Raw genomic sequence first — 16,387 nt, 5'->3', positions numbered from 1 at the left:
AAGATGAACATTAAACTCGCCACATTACATGAATTCTGAATTTTACAGCATATATTTTACAAGTTCAGCAACAGAAGAAAGTGAAACAGGAAATCATCTTGAAAATAGTCCCATGCCAAAGGGTAGCATCAAAATATCCATTTCAGAAAAAGTCCATCCATTTAAACAGTAAATTGAAGAGACTTCTACTGGACTTCATCAGCTAGCATACTAATTATGTAGAAACATAGGGGAAAACCATACATAGCACTGTACAAAATTCTAGCAATTTTTACAAAACTGTCCAAACCAGCTGGTACTTCCTCTCTCCAAATCTGTATTGCAGCTAATCATAGAATCATGGAATGGTTTGGGTTGGAAAGGACCTTAAAGATCATCTAGTGCCAACTCCCCTGCCATGGGCAGGGACAGCTTCTACTAGATCAGGTTGCTCAAAGCTCCATTCAACCTGTGGAACTCAAAAAAAACCAAAACAAAAACCAAAAACAAAAGGGGGGTGGCTGTAAAAAAAGGCAAAGGCAAAACTACTCTAGAGGTGAAGCTCAACAGGATCTGCCAAGATATAAATCCTGGAAATCACGGCTCCATCAGAATAACTCGAGTTGCACTCTTGATTTCTGCAGAGCCAGGATTTTCTCCTTTAAAACCTATCAGCTTTCTGCACATATTAACTAGAAAATGCTGGATGCCTCCTCACATTCCCCAACATCTCTCTCAGGCCTGCAAAATAAGGAGTAAGAGGAACCACATTTCTACACACCCATACTGAGCACTGAGTGAGGCATTGACATCAGGGTGGTGTGTACACCCCCTCTTGTGGCAGATCTTTCTGGTCCCTGGCAAAACTGGAAAGCAGAGACTTCAACCTAGAAAGGCCTCTCAAGCAAAAGGATGGGGGAAGAGCTTAATAGAATTTTTTTCAAACCTCATAAAATAATTAGTTTTCAATTTGATGGGATTGTTTTAAATTTTTTATAGAAGAGGAACCCAAATCAAACCCTGTTCTTCATGCTTCTCCCCAAGCACCGGAGACCCTGCCAATACAACAGATCCCAAATCCAAACAACCTGTGGTTTAGGAAACAACCCTAATTCTGTTCTGTTCTTTAACTGACTGAATTCATCCATTCACAATGAAGTCAAAATACTAACCACTATAAAAAGGCATCAAAGGAAAAGAAAGGAAATGAAACCAACCCATACAACGACATACTTTCGCCCTGTCAAAACACACATCATCACTATACAAAATGGAATGCTATAAAGCACGCTGCAAACCTGTTGATGTTAATATGAAGAATGGTTTGTTTAGATAAGTTTGAGTTTTTAATTGTTGTTGCTAATGTCAGATTTTTTTTTTATTATTACTTAAATGGTTAGTTCCTGCCCTTTAATCCTGGGCTCAAACCTTTACCTCCCACTGAAGTTACCAGGATTCACACATAGGCACCCACAAACTCATGCTGTCTAAATACACCCAGATGTTGATTCACAGGTGCTCACAAGTATTACAAGTAGTGCACAGCTTTCCTCAGAACAGCACTAAAAATATACAGAGGCAAATCCAGCCTGCCACCTTTAAGAGACAAAGAACACTTGTTGAGCTAAGAAATGTTGCTGCTGCTGGCACGGTGCAGCACAAGGCCTTTCTTGTATCAGTCGTCAAGTAAACTAAATTTGGAAACCCTGGCTGTAGTGAATGTCTGGGAAATTAACCACATCACGCAGCTGACATGCAGGGGGAGCTGCAGAGATGTCTCTGAAGCTCTTAACCCACCTTTTTCTTGTCCATTGCTGCTCAGCCCATTGACAACAGTTTTTGCAACATCAATTTCTTTGTGTTCTGTAAAACAAATGAAGAAGCAGATTATTTCTGGGTTAAAACCTCTGCAACTGAATTTAACCTCTGACTATAAGGGGATGCCATGGGTCAGCACTATTTGATTCATGAACTAGGAAGTATTCCTACTATCTCAGGAGATGTTGCTTGGAGAAACAAATCTCCCTTGGATGTCACCACTGTTTCTCCTTTGTCTACCTGGATCGCAGTCTGTTTTAAACAGGGACTGTCTCTGTATGTGCATATGGCGTCCAGCTCAGTGACAAGATTTTCAAGAGAGATTTTTCAAGTCTGTAATGTCCGCAACTGATATGAATAAAACTGGCTCTTGTGAATTCAGAGAAACACAGAAGACAGTGCTAGAAAGGACCTCCAAGGGTCATCTAAAGCCATATTCCTGACCCATTGCAGAAACAAATCTACCTCTGTTGCTGCTCACAAATGTTTGTCTAACGAGTTCTTACAAACTTCCAGTATCACCCTAAAGCAACCTGTTCCAGTGCTTCACAACCTCAAAGTTTATCAATGCTTAAGCCAAATTCCCAGATCAGGTTCTTCAGACCCCGATTACTCTCCGAGCTTTCCTCTGGACTTTCTCCAAATGATTCACATTTTTCTCAAAATGTGGTGCTAAAAAGCAGACACAATACTCCAGATGAGAATTGATAAGGTGCTAAAATCAAGTGGGAATATTATTCCATAGGTCCTACATATGGCACTTCAGCGTGACGTCTGCTTTGTTCTTCACTCTGATTTTGCCTGTTACCCAGACAAGCCCAGAAGCTTTCCTCCTCCCAACCAGCCCCCATTTTCTTGTTGGTTTTTCCTATCTAGATGTTAAACTTTGCATTCACTCTGATTAAAACATATAAAATTCTTTCAGTTAATTTTTTCAAGTAATCAATAATTTTGAATTCTTGTATTCCAAAGTGAAAGAAGCTGAAGTGAAGAAGCTCCAGCTCAAGATGTTTCCAGTTATTTTTTAAACATTATGGGTCAAACTAAAACAACAAATGGGAAGCCAGGACATTTTTTATTACAAAGCCATTCCACTGTTGCCTTAATAATCAAATTCCCTGAGCTTTCAAGGACTTTGACTCTTTTTTGGGAGGCAGAAGAAGAGTCAAAAAAAATAAAGAGTAATTGCATCAGAAACAGACCGGAATATTTCTAATAATAAAAAGAAATGCCAGTGAGGGCAAGTGGAAAACAACACAGACTTACCAGAGCTCATTGTGGCAGAAGGACTTGCCTTTTTCACTTCTGGATTTTGTTTATGTCTGTTTAAAGTGAAAGGCAGAATGGTTATATCATGTTTCATGTCTGCCCAGACAGCACTGGACATGATGCTGAACATTCATCACAAAAGTCAATGTAGTAGTTTCTTCAAAAAATTTAGTTTCCAAATGGATTTATGTCAACCACCAGTTAAATTTTTTGCTGATAATTATCAGAAATTAAAGAGTATTTCCAGCCAATATAGGTACTACTTTCAGACTAATCCTCAACATTAAATTGTAAAATACTGATTAAAGGCTAAGAGTATATATATGGCAAAGTGCAAATCTGGCTAGTTTCTAATATATAAAATGCACATCACCTTTAAGAAAAAATAAAAAAAAATTTCAGTGAGACTAAAAGCTTTAAGCTAAAACCCTCAACTTAGACCACTAACAGATTTTAAGGCGATCTGTTGCTCAAATCAAAGTCTGTCTCTCATTTGAAAGATGTTACAATACAGAAGAGATATACTTGTTGAAATGCATATTAACTTCTGCCCCAATCATTTCGAGTCCTGCAGTGCTGCTGATATTTTCAGGATCAGACTCCAGTAAGTGAAACTTCAAAATTAGAAGCTTTAATCCTCCTGGGACCAAAGGCAGTGAAATTACCAACCCAAGAGAAAAACTACCACATGGGGACCAGAGGAGAAAAAGTCAATTTTCATGGTCACGACAGTCTACAGCGGACAACTGTGGGGCCTATTCACACCAAGTGCCCACTCCCATGGGGATATGATATCTGCAGCAAATGAACAGATCTTAACGTCACACCGCAGACATTGGTTTGAATAGTCAAAGAGTAGTATTTTTACAAAACAAATCCACATTTGCCAAGATCTCTCAACTCTCTGAAGGTCCTAGGCTGAATTACAAATCCTTTAATTTTGTGTTCTTCTTTCCACCCCGCAAAAGTTAGCACTAAAGACAGTGAGATCAAGTGTGACTCCAGCCAATTAATGGCTTCTATGACAAGAACAGGAATCATTATCTGAAGCTGCAAATTCATGCATAAACAAAGACCCTAATTTGTGAAGTATAGGGAAAAATTGCTCAAAGAAACAAGAAACTGAAGAGGAGAGTTGGAGATACTTGTTTTGCTGTTACATGAACTGGAGGCAGTAGTGGGACATTGTAAGAGGTGGAAATTGCCCTCAGGGAACTGAATTTGCTCCCTTGCCTCAAACGTCCCCATTCTTCACTAGCATTTGTTTCATACCAGCCAGAATATAATGAGTATGTTCAATAGATACTCAAATTAAAAGAAAATTCAACAAGTAAATATAGTAACAGATCACTCTGTAAAACCAGCCAATATCTGGGCTCTCCAGCATGCCACCCTAGCAACAGCTGCCAACAATTATTTAAATATTTTCTTCGTTAAAATAAGATATACATTGTGGGTTGGTGAAGGCTCAGCAGGATGCAGCCTAACTCCAAGTTGATCCCCAGTAAAACAATGTGAATTGGATGATGCAGTCTAAAACCAGTCCACAACAAAAGCTGAGCCCAACTTAAAGGTCTGCTGCCTGACAGCCTGCCTGTACAGTATCTGCTTTTTGTTTCTACCATTTCATATTAGCAGTAAGTACCCTGAAATAGTAACGGTTGATACAGCCTGAAAATTTAGACAAATGTACTCAGTAACGATCTTTCTGATGTCTGCACATTCCATGTACAGAAAGATGCCTTAGTTCAAGCAAAGCAGAAAGAAACAGGCTAAAATGATAGGCTATCCAGGGTAAGGAGGTTTGTAGCAATATCACGCTCTTCTACGTATGGAAAACTGTTACCAGTTAGACTCACTGGATAAATACTAGTCCCTCCATAAGGCAGGGAGAAAACTACAAGAAGGGGCAATACTACAGTAAGTCTCAGCTCAGCTTTATGATTAAAGCCATTCTGAAACTGAGAAGTTTTGACTTAGCACTGGCCCTCTCCATGGGCTTCATGCAAGTCAACAGAAAGTTTCTTCTACTCCAAGCATCCCCAAAAGGTTGCCTGCTTTCCTCTAGCATACAAAAAGGGCAGGGAAAAAGAATAAATCTAGTATATTACCTTTTCAGGAGACAAAAGAGGAAATACTAGTTTATGTGTCTAGGCAAAGCAGGGTCCACTGCTGCTACAACTGCTGAGCAACATAGGTCCCCTTCCACGATGGCAGTATCCAAACCATTAAACTTGTGACCCCATGCTTTATACTTTTTAAACTGTCTCATCTCTGTTTAGAAACAATGACATCACAACTGCTGTAAAACTCTGATTTCAGTGATGTCTTTTTGATTCAAGAGTCTCAGTATTGCTTACAGTACTGGCCTTCATTGCATTAAGAAAAGCATTAAGGAAATAATTCACACCAAAAACCCCACAATTATTTGGTCTTGAACAAATTACTTTTTACAAGAAGTGATTTGAGGTTAAAAATAAGGTGATAATTAAAGAAGTTTTCTAAAATTTAATGGAGGAGGTGTACAAACTCATTAGACATAGATCTAGAAATATTACTTTTCCACATATTCCCAGACTTACCAGCAATTATGGAATTCAATTAAAATAACAAGCATTCAGTGTCCACTTACTGTGAAACTAATCAGCATTATTCAAGCACTCAAACGAACACATACTTGATGCAGGTTTCCATACACAGAATGGATTCAGTGTGCTTGGGGTGAGCATAACCAATCTTCAGCGCCCGGGTTGGTGTAACTCCAGAAACTCCATTTAAAAGTTGATTTTGATCAATTGAGGATCTGCATACAGATTTGCTGTATGCAGGTAGAAATAACTGCTGTTTAGATTGAGGAAATTAAGGTGCATGTTTGGAGTTAAGAACATGCTTCAGTGCCTTTTTGCATCAGGGCTACAGTTATTCTACCTGTCTCCCATGTGCTTAACCCAAACCACATACTGAAATCCTATTAGGCCTATTTTAGCCCTAAGGCTGCTCTTGAGACCACATACACAGCCAGCCAGATACCACATCTGGCTCCACGGCCCCAGTATAGCAAAGCATTGCCCTCTGTAACACTTCGGAAGGTACATGCTGTAAATCAGTGTGCCATGAGTGTTTGGATGGTACACCCTTAGACAGAGCAGTCCCTGCCAGGGTGGCCAGACAGGCTGTCCATGGGCTGTGGGAGCAGGTGGATCTGGAAACATTTGCTGCTCCCAGTTCCCCTTGAGACCTCCCTGTAGACATGGCCAAGCCATTCCTGTAGACATACAGGCAAGTACACACAGCAGCACTTCAGAAGGGAGGCTTTCAAAGGAAACCAAAAATGACATACCTTGTGTCAATATCAAAACCAGAGAAACTGGTACTGCCAGATCAGGCAAAACAAAATAAATTTAATAATAATGAACAACCACCCCAAAACCCCCAAGTGTCTCCTTCCAGCTCCCTGTTCTAACCAGCTAGCCTGTGTCTCCTTGCCAGACTGGAATTCATGCCTTTCCCAAAATGTGACAGACATAGCAACAAAGGCTTCAAAGCTGCAGACATTCAAAACATAATGAAAGGCAATGAATTCCTCAGGGCATAAACCAGCAGCTGTAACCCTGAACATGCCAATGTCCATACATAAGATCCACCAACTTCTTGCCAGTTTGGTCATACCTCTAGACAGACGTTTAATGCTTCCTTCCTCCCTTTCACCCCCAGTACATTTCTTCCAAGGCTGCAGCTCCTTCCCTACTTGGTGTGGAAAAGAGAGCAGTGCCTATTTAGGAGAAATGCAGATAAGTGGCAACTACTTCTGCACAGCAATCTCTGGATTATCTCACATGCTCTAAACATTCGAGTACTCCCCCTACAATGGCAGGGGATACAAACAGCTCATTAATAGTTCTGAGCAAGGACACATGCCCTTAAGTCACTGGTATATCAGCTAAGAGTCGCAGGCGGTGGTTATTTTCTGTGGTCTAATGTGCGTGTGGGAAAAAGTAATTTCCTTTCGGTTGTTCTCTCGTTATTGTGGACAGCTCTGATTACTTGCATAGGATTTTATAAACAATTGCCAAACATGAGATGGACATTCAAAAATTACTGGGCAGGACTCTTACATTCCTGAGATTTGAACTCCTGTTTTATCTTCTCAGTTCTGAGATTTTTGTATTTTCAGAGTTTTCTTTCCATATACAAGAGCTTTAAGTGTTTTGCAGCTGCACTTAAATGAAAAATCAATTTCTTATTTATATTAGTATAATCTAGGAGTTGAGACTTCTAGAAAAATGGCAAGCTTTCAGACTTGAAAACTTTTCACCTGGTCAGGTCTCACACATCACATACAGCATTCACTTTTTTAGATCCCAGCTCAGACCCTTCCTCACATTGCCACCAGCATCCCTGAGCCAGGTGCTCTGCTCAACCAGCCATGCCAGCAATGTGGAGTCCCAAATCCAGGAAGTGTGCAAAGAGCTGCACTGCAGCCAGTGCCTCCTACCAGGAGGTTCCTCTGCTTAAAGGAACTTGCTGGAAAGCACATCTCCTCTGTACTTCTCACTTTGTATCACATAAAATGTGGCAAGAAAAAACAACTAGCATACAGTAGACCAGCAATCAGCTCTCTCTCCAAGTATCATTATTCTCTTATCCTGAAATACTGAAATATGTCACCTGTCATTTTTATTTTAAGGGTTAAAGAACATCCTGTCATTCCTTCAGAAGACATTATGCTCCTAAGAATAAATGTCGTGAAAAGACTATGAATAAGCAAGCAGTGCACATAGAATGATACCAATTCTGTACAAAACAGTCTCCCCGCTCTTCAGCGATTGTTAAGACAGTAGAGAGGGAGCAGTGAAAGCTCACTAAATGAAACAAATGGCAGCATAGAACATTAGTTTGGATAAGGTGTTCTTATAAATAATTGAACTTATAGCTGTTAGAATAAATAAACACAGCACATTTCATATGCAGTATTGCTGCTTTTTTTTTTTATTATGGTGCATGTTTGTTTCCTTCCTAATGGGCAAAATTATGTCATCTGGGGCATATGTACCATCTTTTGTCCAATTTTAAGAGGAATGTGCCACCCTTAATAATAAAAGTCAAATAGGAAATGTAAACTAGGAGATATGGCTTTAAGAACTCAGAGATGCTTTTGAACTAAGTCATCTTACAATCATCAACTTCAGAGTAAACAAAGTTTAGCTGCAACCTGAGTTAACTCAGTTCAAGGTCACCACTTTTGGAGCAGGGGGCAGAAAACTATCTCCTGGGTCATCAGGCCTACTCCCATGCTATTGCAGGCAATTGTGTCATACAATCCTGTGCAAGAACATTTCACATTCCAGCTTAAAACTGGTAAGGTTTCCCGATTTCACTGCTCCTTCTGGAAGCCTGCTCCAGAACTCATTCCGGTTATGGCTTGAATGCTGTTTCTGATTTGCAACCTAAATTTAATTCATGAACAGCTACAGCTAAATTGTTTTGCACCAACACAACTTCTCTGTCTAAGCAGCTCTTCCTCCTTGCGCTCACCGTCATCCACGCACTTTTAGAAAGCGATTGCACCTCTGGGTCTTCATTTTGCAAGCCTGTAAACAAGTCTTTCCAAAGCAATTGGTCTGCACGCTGTCACCCACCTCATTAAAATCTGGCAAATCACAGAAGATTTTAAAAGGCTGGCAGTACAAAGTCTAAACTCTGCTTAATGTCACAGAACCAGAGAGCAAAGCCTACAGCTGACATGCCCAACAGCTGAAAAGCAAGGTTTAAAAGGTCAATCAGCTTTTTTGATGCATTTTAATTCTGGCTTGTCTACTAAAAACAATTCTACGGTCACTGCTAATTCAGATAGTGATTTCATGTCTACAGGGACCTCCCTGCAAAGAAGTAGAATGGAATAATTTCACATCAGCCACTGAACCTTCATTAAGTGACAATGACTTATACCTGCAGGGTTGTGGGGATGAAAGGTGGCTCCTGCTTGAGCCATCAACCTCGTGCTCTGCTACAGACACAGGGCTTGGAAAACAGCCATCCAGAGGGTTGTCTGGCACAGAACAGACAGAAGAGTAACTTGACATGCAGTGCATCACTGGTTCCCTCTGGATAAGTTAACTGCTCTTATCAGTAGCCTTACAGTCAAAAACATTTCTTCTCATGACAACAGATTTTAAGTACACTGTAACTGGGGTTTGACTTCCTTCTGAGTCTGTCATGACTGTCCTTTGGGTTTTTGTATTTGATGGCTTGAGGTCATGGTGACAGTAGCTGTGGCCCTTATTCATTCATATCATTCATGTCTGCCAAAGAAACAAATGCCTCCGTGCCACACCCATACATCCAAGCAGCTCACATGAACATTTTAAAATTTCAGAAAGAAAATTAAAAATTTCTAGGATATTTTAAATAAAACCTTATATTCATCTTTGCAGGAGGTACAAGCACAGCATTTGAGAACAGCAGCAGCTGAGATTTCTTCTCAGATTTATCTGTGATATATATGCTACACCTCATAGATGGAAGGACTTTACAAACAAGCCGATGTATGTCCTATCCAAGGGAGCTCGCTGGGCACAGCTCTCAGGCTGCCAACTCTGGAGGGAAAGTCGTAAATGATTTAACAGCATACCACAACCTGGGACCGTTCAGGACACTTAACAGAGTCATACAGGAATTTGGGCAGGGAGCACGTAACTACTGAAATTGGGATTTATTTACAATTAAGGGGTAATTAATTCAATTACACCAGATTTACCTTTTTGCAAAAGGGAAATCTTTCAGACAATCTGCAATGACTGCACCTAGCCAAGAGGATGCTGGTTTTATACTTCAGCTGGAAGAAACAGAAGATTAATTGAGTTCAAACTGTTGTGAGACTACTTGCAAGAGCTGTGCAGCTGGGGTGCTCTGCGTACTGCACTTAACTCTCTGTACACCTCTGATATGGGGCCACTCGTGCCTCTGCAGAACAATTGCTGTAAATAAACAGACCCAAATTCCAGAAGCCCTAATTATGTATAACAATGGATCCTTTCAGCTGACTGCAGAATTGAGGGACACAAACCCTACATTGCATTTACTACACTGAATAGCATTCTACAAATACAATCAATTAGATCATCTAAACAACAACCAGCAGCTTCTCTTGCATGATTTTGTATAACAAAGACTACGAAGGCTGTCTTCACCTCTGTCACACACTCTCAAACAGAAGTAGTAAAGAGGAAGTTGCACTAAGTAGAAATACTAATTAGAGAGTGACTAGTGTTACAAAGTTCAAATCCAGATTACAAACATCGAAAATGAGGGTAGAGAGAAGATTCCGATGCACCTCTGAAATATAAACCAGATCCTTTAATGCTACAGACCACCTTATACCATCTCAAACGTATCCTGAGATTCCTAGCTGTGTAAGGCAGAGGAATTGCACAGGCATTAATAGGTGCTCACTGTGGCAACCACACCAAATGTTAATTTTTAATTATGACCTCTGCTAGCACTAGCTGTTCTGAAGCTCTGCACAAACACGCACTAAGCAACAGCTAACACTTTTCAAGGTATATAGGTGATATTCCTATTTCACACAGAGATGGAAGATTTGGGCCTCTATTCTGTGCAACGTCTGAAATCAGCTAGGCTGGCACAGTGTAACAAGGTGCATGTGTGTATCTTACAGGTTGCTTTTTATAGTTTCAGAATAAGCAAAACCAGTTTGAGAGTTGGTCACATTTACACACAACCACAACGACCTCCAGGGAACCACATAAAGCTAAGTCTAGCCAATGCATATGGGGATCCAGGCATACAATACTTCCAACACACCTTTGACAAGCCTAGGAATGCAAGTTGAAATTAGACAGGGTCATTCTCCTTAGCCTTTGCCAACGTGAAGGTATTGCTACACTAGAAAAACTGCCAGGGAACCGGTTCATCTGCCTGAATATCAGGCACAGAAGGGTCCCACAAAACTCAGACCAGACGGCTGGTCACTGTCACGAATCCAAGGCCAGACAGCAAACCTGTGCCTGCCAGGGAATTCAGGCTGGAGTGCTGGCTTGCTAGCCTTGTTGGACTGTGCTGCCTCTAAAGTCACCTACACACTGGAATAAAGAACACAGTGACTGCTCCTCTCCTCAGTACTGAAAACACTCTGAGAAAACCAAACTCCTGGGTTAAGCAACAGTCTGACATTCAAAGTGCCTCCAGAAATAGCAGAAAATTACATTTCAGAAGCCAGTCCTCACCTTCACTTCCCTCTGACTCCTCCAGCCTCAGGTAACCAAATTCACATATTGCCAAGAACTCCATATCCATTCTCATCACTTTCATTTTAGCAACTGCCTCAGAATCAGCATTCAGGAATTGCTTTCAATCCCTCCTTCCCGTAAAAACAGTCAGGAGAAAGATCCAGTCACTAGGGTAAGGAGGGAAGGACCTGCCCATTTCCCTTAATGAGAACACAAACCCATGTAACGACTACCTTGATATCTCCTCTCTTTTCAAGCAACTGGAAATACCTATCCAAACGAAAGAAGCAATCTGAAAATCAGTGTGTACTGCCCCAACAGTCCTACCCACTCAGTGCACGTTAGCATATGCCAGTGCCATGTAAAGTCCTGGGAGTTCAGCTCACAGAAGCTCAGGAAGGCCAGCTTTGACTAACTGTGATTAAGAAACATACCAGTGTCCTTACCTTGAGTCAGGCTTTTCAGTTAATGGTGCCATTTTCCCAGTCCCTTGATTTCACTTCCATAAGAGGCACGAAAGAGTTAAGGAAACCTTTCACTGTGCTGGCCAGTCACTTGGCTGCTGAGGTGTAACAAGAAATTTGTGGAGGCATCTCTCTCTCTCTGGCACCCTTAAATACTTTGCTCCTCCTACTGCTGTGCTTTAATTAGCCAGCTGGTTCTTAGTCACCCCATCCTGTCACTAGGCTTGCTCACCATCAGCCACCCCCACCCAGCCTGCCTGTCACTCCCCTGCCACTGTCATCACGAAAGACACTGACTCTTCCTGCAGCTCTGGAGCTGGGGAAAGAAAAGCAAGAAAGTTTGGAGATGACACTCCATGGTAGCACAGGTATAGGATGCACTTCAGAAGGGAAGTGACAGGCAGACCTTGAAGAATATTAAAAGTACAGGGAAAGTACTTGAAAAAGCACTTTTTTTTTTTTTTTTTTAAAAAAAAAACAGGCAGCATCTGCTTGTCAAGTAAGGAATATTTTCATTAGCACTGGATATGGCAGATCCTATTTCAATGGGTAGGAGCTAAAGGGGCAGCTAAAGTTTCAGCACTTGGAAGCTGAGATTGTAGCATAAATGCCTGACATGACACAAAGGGAAACTAACTGCTTGCATGGCTATTGCATATTATATGCCCACTCCATGGGCATCATAACAGGCATCAAAGCAGCTTTTAAGCCACAAGCTGTACTAGGGTGTCCCTAGAGTAGAGTGCCCCCACCACAGTGCAGCCTGGCTCCCCTTTACACAGCCTAAGACTTGCACTGAAGTGGAGGTGGTGTCAGCCTTTAAGGAGTGAGGGTATACTCACACATCGCCAGGCCTGGGCAGCCTGCTGGTAAGGAAGGTGAGTAGCAGCACAGGATCACCCTTTCTTCCACAGTGAATGTCTACAGAACAACTGGGACCAAGACTTCCTGAAATCAGACCCTGGAGATTGGTTCACGCAAAACCAAATGGTAGCTTAATAGTAGAAATAATCTGAAAGAGACCCTTAAGTCTCTTGCTACTCTCCTTTGTCATTAGACCACAGCAACCAGTGCACCAAGCACTTCTGGCTTTTGTGACTGACACTCCAGAGTATCTCTGTCTGCAGCCTGCCTCTGGATTTTGATTTCTCAAATATGCATGTACAGGCACTGATCTGCTGCCAAACTCACACACTGAAAAAATGTACTGAAAATTATTGCAAGGCAAGCATCTCAGCATTCAAACAAGACCTAGAAAGCAATGCAGATGGCAAGACTTGCTGATTGCAGAAGGGCATAGAGCAAAGGTTGCTGTGTGGGTCAACGCTTACTCTAACTGCAGATTCTTTTAGTAAGATGTTAGTGAAGGACACAGAACAAAGGTCTCCAAATATGTACACACACAAACCCATACTGATGCACTGTGAAACACTGACTGAGGTTCTGTCAGCAACATAAGCTCTCCTTTTTCCTCCCCAATACACCTTTTAGCATTTCAATACTTACCTCCTACCAATTGAGGCACTTAATTGTTAGCCAATATAGGCACAGTTCTGCCTTGATATATTGGCTAAGGGGCCAGAAGAGGTTGGAAAATGTTCTATCTTACTTCATTTAAGACCAATCCCATACCTCAGTGTGAACGTGTCACTGGTAGTTCTAATTATAGTAGACAAAAGGCCCCTGAGCCCCCATTCACTACCACATCCCAAAAGACAAATGCTGGGAAGCTTGCACCTGGGGTTTCGGTTTCATTTACCCCAGCAGGTATCAGAGACTATTTGCAAAATTCAGGTCTGGATCTAGGTTTAGACTCCAGCCCCTTTAAAAGTCAGGTGTATTTGGTTTGGGTGGAGGAGGAAGAGGATTATTTCAGATGTATCAACAGTCAGAATGCAGGATGATGGAAAACAGCCTGTTTTGAGTGGTCAGACTCTGCTGTCCTCTCTGCAAAAAAACCCAAACAAACCCCAAAACCCCCATGTTGTTCTCAAAAACAAACCAGGAAAGCCAACAAAAAAAGCTCACAACATTGTCCAAAGTAAGCTGTGCAGTCATCACCAGCTCCAATTACTTGAAACATACTTGTTTATACAACAGTATGCAACAGGAGACCTTCCTCACCACCCGAAGAAAACGTCCTTGATCCCTTTCAAGTCTGTTGTGGAGCCTGGACCACATGAGAGTGTGTCAGCTGGAAGGCCTGCTTGATGTGTAGCAGGGGTTTATAAACAAGCCTCTGATAGTTTGTCTTCAGGTAATAAAAATGATTGCAATTAAAATGCTGAGAGTAGAAATCATACTGTAAAAATAACAGCTAGTTAATGAAGGAATGGCACCTAGGGAGAAGCAAAGTAGGGAAGGATCCAGGGGCTGGCTCAAGTCCAAACTTAGGAAAGTTCAGATCAAGGACTGGGTCTCAAACACTTCTGGTCTTCACAGCAACCAGCTTAGACAACTTTCAAAGAGCTTGGCAAGGAGGGAGGAGTTTCTGCTACAGAGATGCACTTGGATAGAAAATTGCATTGTCACAGAATTTGCTCTTCCACTTGGGTGAAGGGAGAACCAGGCAGCAAGCTTTGCACAGCTGCACGGCCACATAGCTTGGTTGTTTCCAAAGTCAACCTTGAGTGAAGGTAAAAAGCTTTATGAAGTATTGCTGTTTTACCATCAACCCACAGTAATAGTGTACTGTGCATTGCAGCTTTCCTGGCATCTACTGCTGCACAATCACTGCTGTATTTTTCCCCCATAATACCCATGTCTTTGCAAAAGATAACATCACCGTAACAGCTGAAGGAAATAGCAAAAGAGACAAAACATTTGCATAACAAAGGAAGTCTTTGACATAACGGGGCAGATACCAGTTCTAGGATGTTCTGGACCACTGCTCTGGAAGCCACCGGACAAGCCTACTCTCATCACGTCTGTTTTGCTACAAAAGTCATAAACAAATCCTTTCACTGGAGGGAGTGGGTTGTTCCAGTTGTAAGCTACCCTGGAAAGTTTGCTGCACAATCCATAGAGTTTTTGTGTTTTGATAAATGTCACACAGGCATAGCATTTCTTTTATGCCACCCCAATATGCCATGAGACTTTCCAGCAACCAGAAGAGGTCAAAGAGGTGCTGTGACATGCAGTTTAGAAAAGGAGGTACTTTTGATAGATCTGGGAGATGCTAAGCAAAATTGATTGAGCTTACTTGGTTCTGCATACAGAGGAGGAATGCAAGCAAACTTACAACATGCTCATGCTTTTAGTTCAGTTCCCTCCAAGTTCTAGGGTTTGAACTGCAAAAAAAACCAAACCTCAGCCAAAATAACATTCTGCTGCTAGACTTCCACCCAGTACCATGAATGAGAACAAACCCATTCACCCAGCATCCTCGCCCTGCTGGGCTGGACCTTCTGCTTTGTTACAAAACAGCCACCCAGGTTCTGGTTAGGATAGTTTTACAGCACCCTCCCTGCTCTCAGAGATGAGCTCTAGCTTGCCCCAAAGCTTCCAACACCCAGATCCCCTTGGATGCCTCAGACCTGAGCCTGAACTCTGCAGCTCAGTCCTCCCCAGCTGGATGCGATGGGAACCAGCGCCAACACAGAGTGAAACACTGATGCCAGCAGCTCCTACAACCTGTCAGGCAGCTTAGTGCAACTGCCCAAGGACTCAGGAAGCACTTAAAGCTGAATCTGCATGGCACGAAGGGGTTCAGGCTGTCACCAGAGATTGAACAAAACTTGTAAAGATGAATAAAGACCTCTTAAGAGCTCTAGATAAGAACTTAATCTGCCAGTAGCAGCAAGTCTGCAGGGCACAAGAAGTTAAGGGCTAGCAATATGCCCTCGTAACAATGTGTGTATTAATTCAGCGAAAGCACATAACCTACTAAGCGTACAGAGAGAACAGCACGGGGTACAAGACAAACTGATAGAAAATTTTCTCAAACGACTGAAAAAAGCAAATGCATAATTTGTCTTCCTTGCTGAAGACTGAAGAGCTGTCCTAGTGTCCCTTCTGGCTTTTGGAGGTAAGGGATATGCTGTAGGCTGGTGATCCCTCATTTAATACAGAAAAAAAAATACTACCTGGTAGGATCACAGTTTATGAGGATTTGGGATCTACAGCATCTTAAGGGAGATTTCTGTGAGAGGCATGGCTCCTGTTGCTCTCAGCTTCTGACTGGAGAACTCAGCAGGAGCTGGAAAGCACTGCCTCGCACCAACACACACTGGGAGTGATCAGCTGTTCAGCAGTCACCTGAGTAGCAGCTCTCCCAGCTCCCACTGATCTGCCAACCTATTTAAACTCTCATGCATAAAAGAAAGTATAACCTTGCCCATCTACCTTGAACAGTTGCTGAGCTCAGTTCAAGCAATTTTGTACAATTCAGGACTTGCTCAATACAACACTGCAGGGAAAAAGCTTAGGGCTCAGCTATGCTTACCCATGTCCTAAGGAAATTAATGGCAGTTACAGCATGCAATCAACAAAACATGCATCCTCACCTGCACATAAGCATCTCCAGCCCTTTGTACCCTGTACTGCCACTTACACTCTGGCAAAATGGAAGCAAAACTTGCATGCAGTGATTTGTGGCATATGTGCCAA

At 41.9% G+C, this 16,387-nt stretch overlaps 1 protein-coding gene across 50 annotated transcripts in view; it reads right to left on the bottom strand.

Moving 5' to 3' along the window:
* SORBS1 (sorbin and SH3 domain containing 1) overlaps positions 1 to 16,387 on the bottom strand; it is a 173,487-nt gene that overhangs the window by 69,034 nt on the left and 88,066 nt on the right. For 40 of the 50 annotated variants that reach the window (XM_074830689.1, XM_074830706.1, XM_074830695.1 and 37 more), the window contains exons 1-3: positions 11,762 to 11,808; positions 3,064 to 3,119; positions 1,777 to 1,842 (exon numbers count right to left, since the gene is read on the bottom strand). The exons of 2 other annotated variants lie outside the window; for them this stretch is intronic. In XM_074830689.1, coding sequence (XP_074686790.1) covers positions 1,777 to 1,842; positions 3,064 to 3,119; positions 11,762 to 11,793 — 154 coding nt within the window. In that variant the 5' untranslated portion in view covers positions 11,794 to 11,808. Of the gene's footprint in view, positions 1 to 1,776; positions 1,843 to 3,063; positions 3,120 to 11,761; positions 11,809 to 16,387 lie in introns of those variants that run through there. 8 more of the 50 variants (XM_074830699.1, XM_074830712.1, XM_074830696.1 and 5 more) reach the window with 1 other exon arrangement.

Source organism: Strix aluco, chromosome 7 (genome assembly GCF_031877795.1).
Source record: "Strix aluco isolate bStrAlu1 chromosome 7, bStrAlu1.hap1, whole genome shotgun sequence".
Classification (NCBI taxonomy): Eukaryota; Metazoa; Chordata; class Aves; order Strigiformes; family Strigidae; genus Strix; species Strix aluco.
Note: the sequence above shows the minus strand (reverse complement) of the source record. Positions and strands in the feature narration are given on the sequence as shown.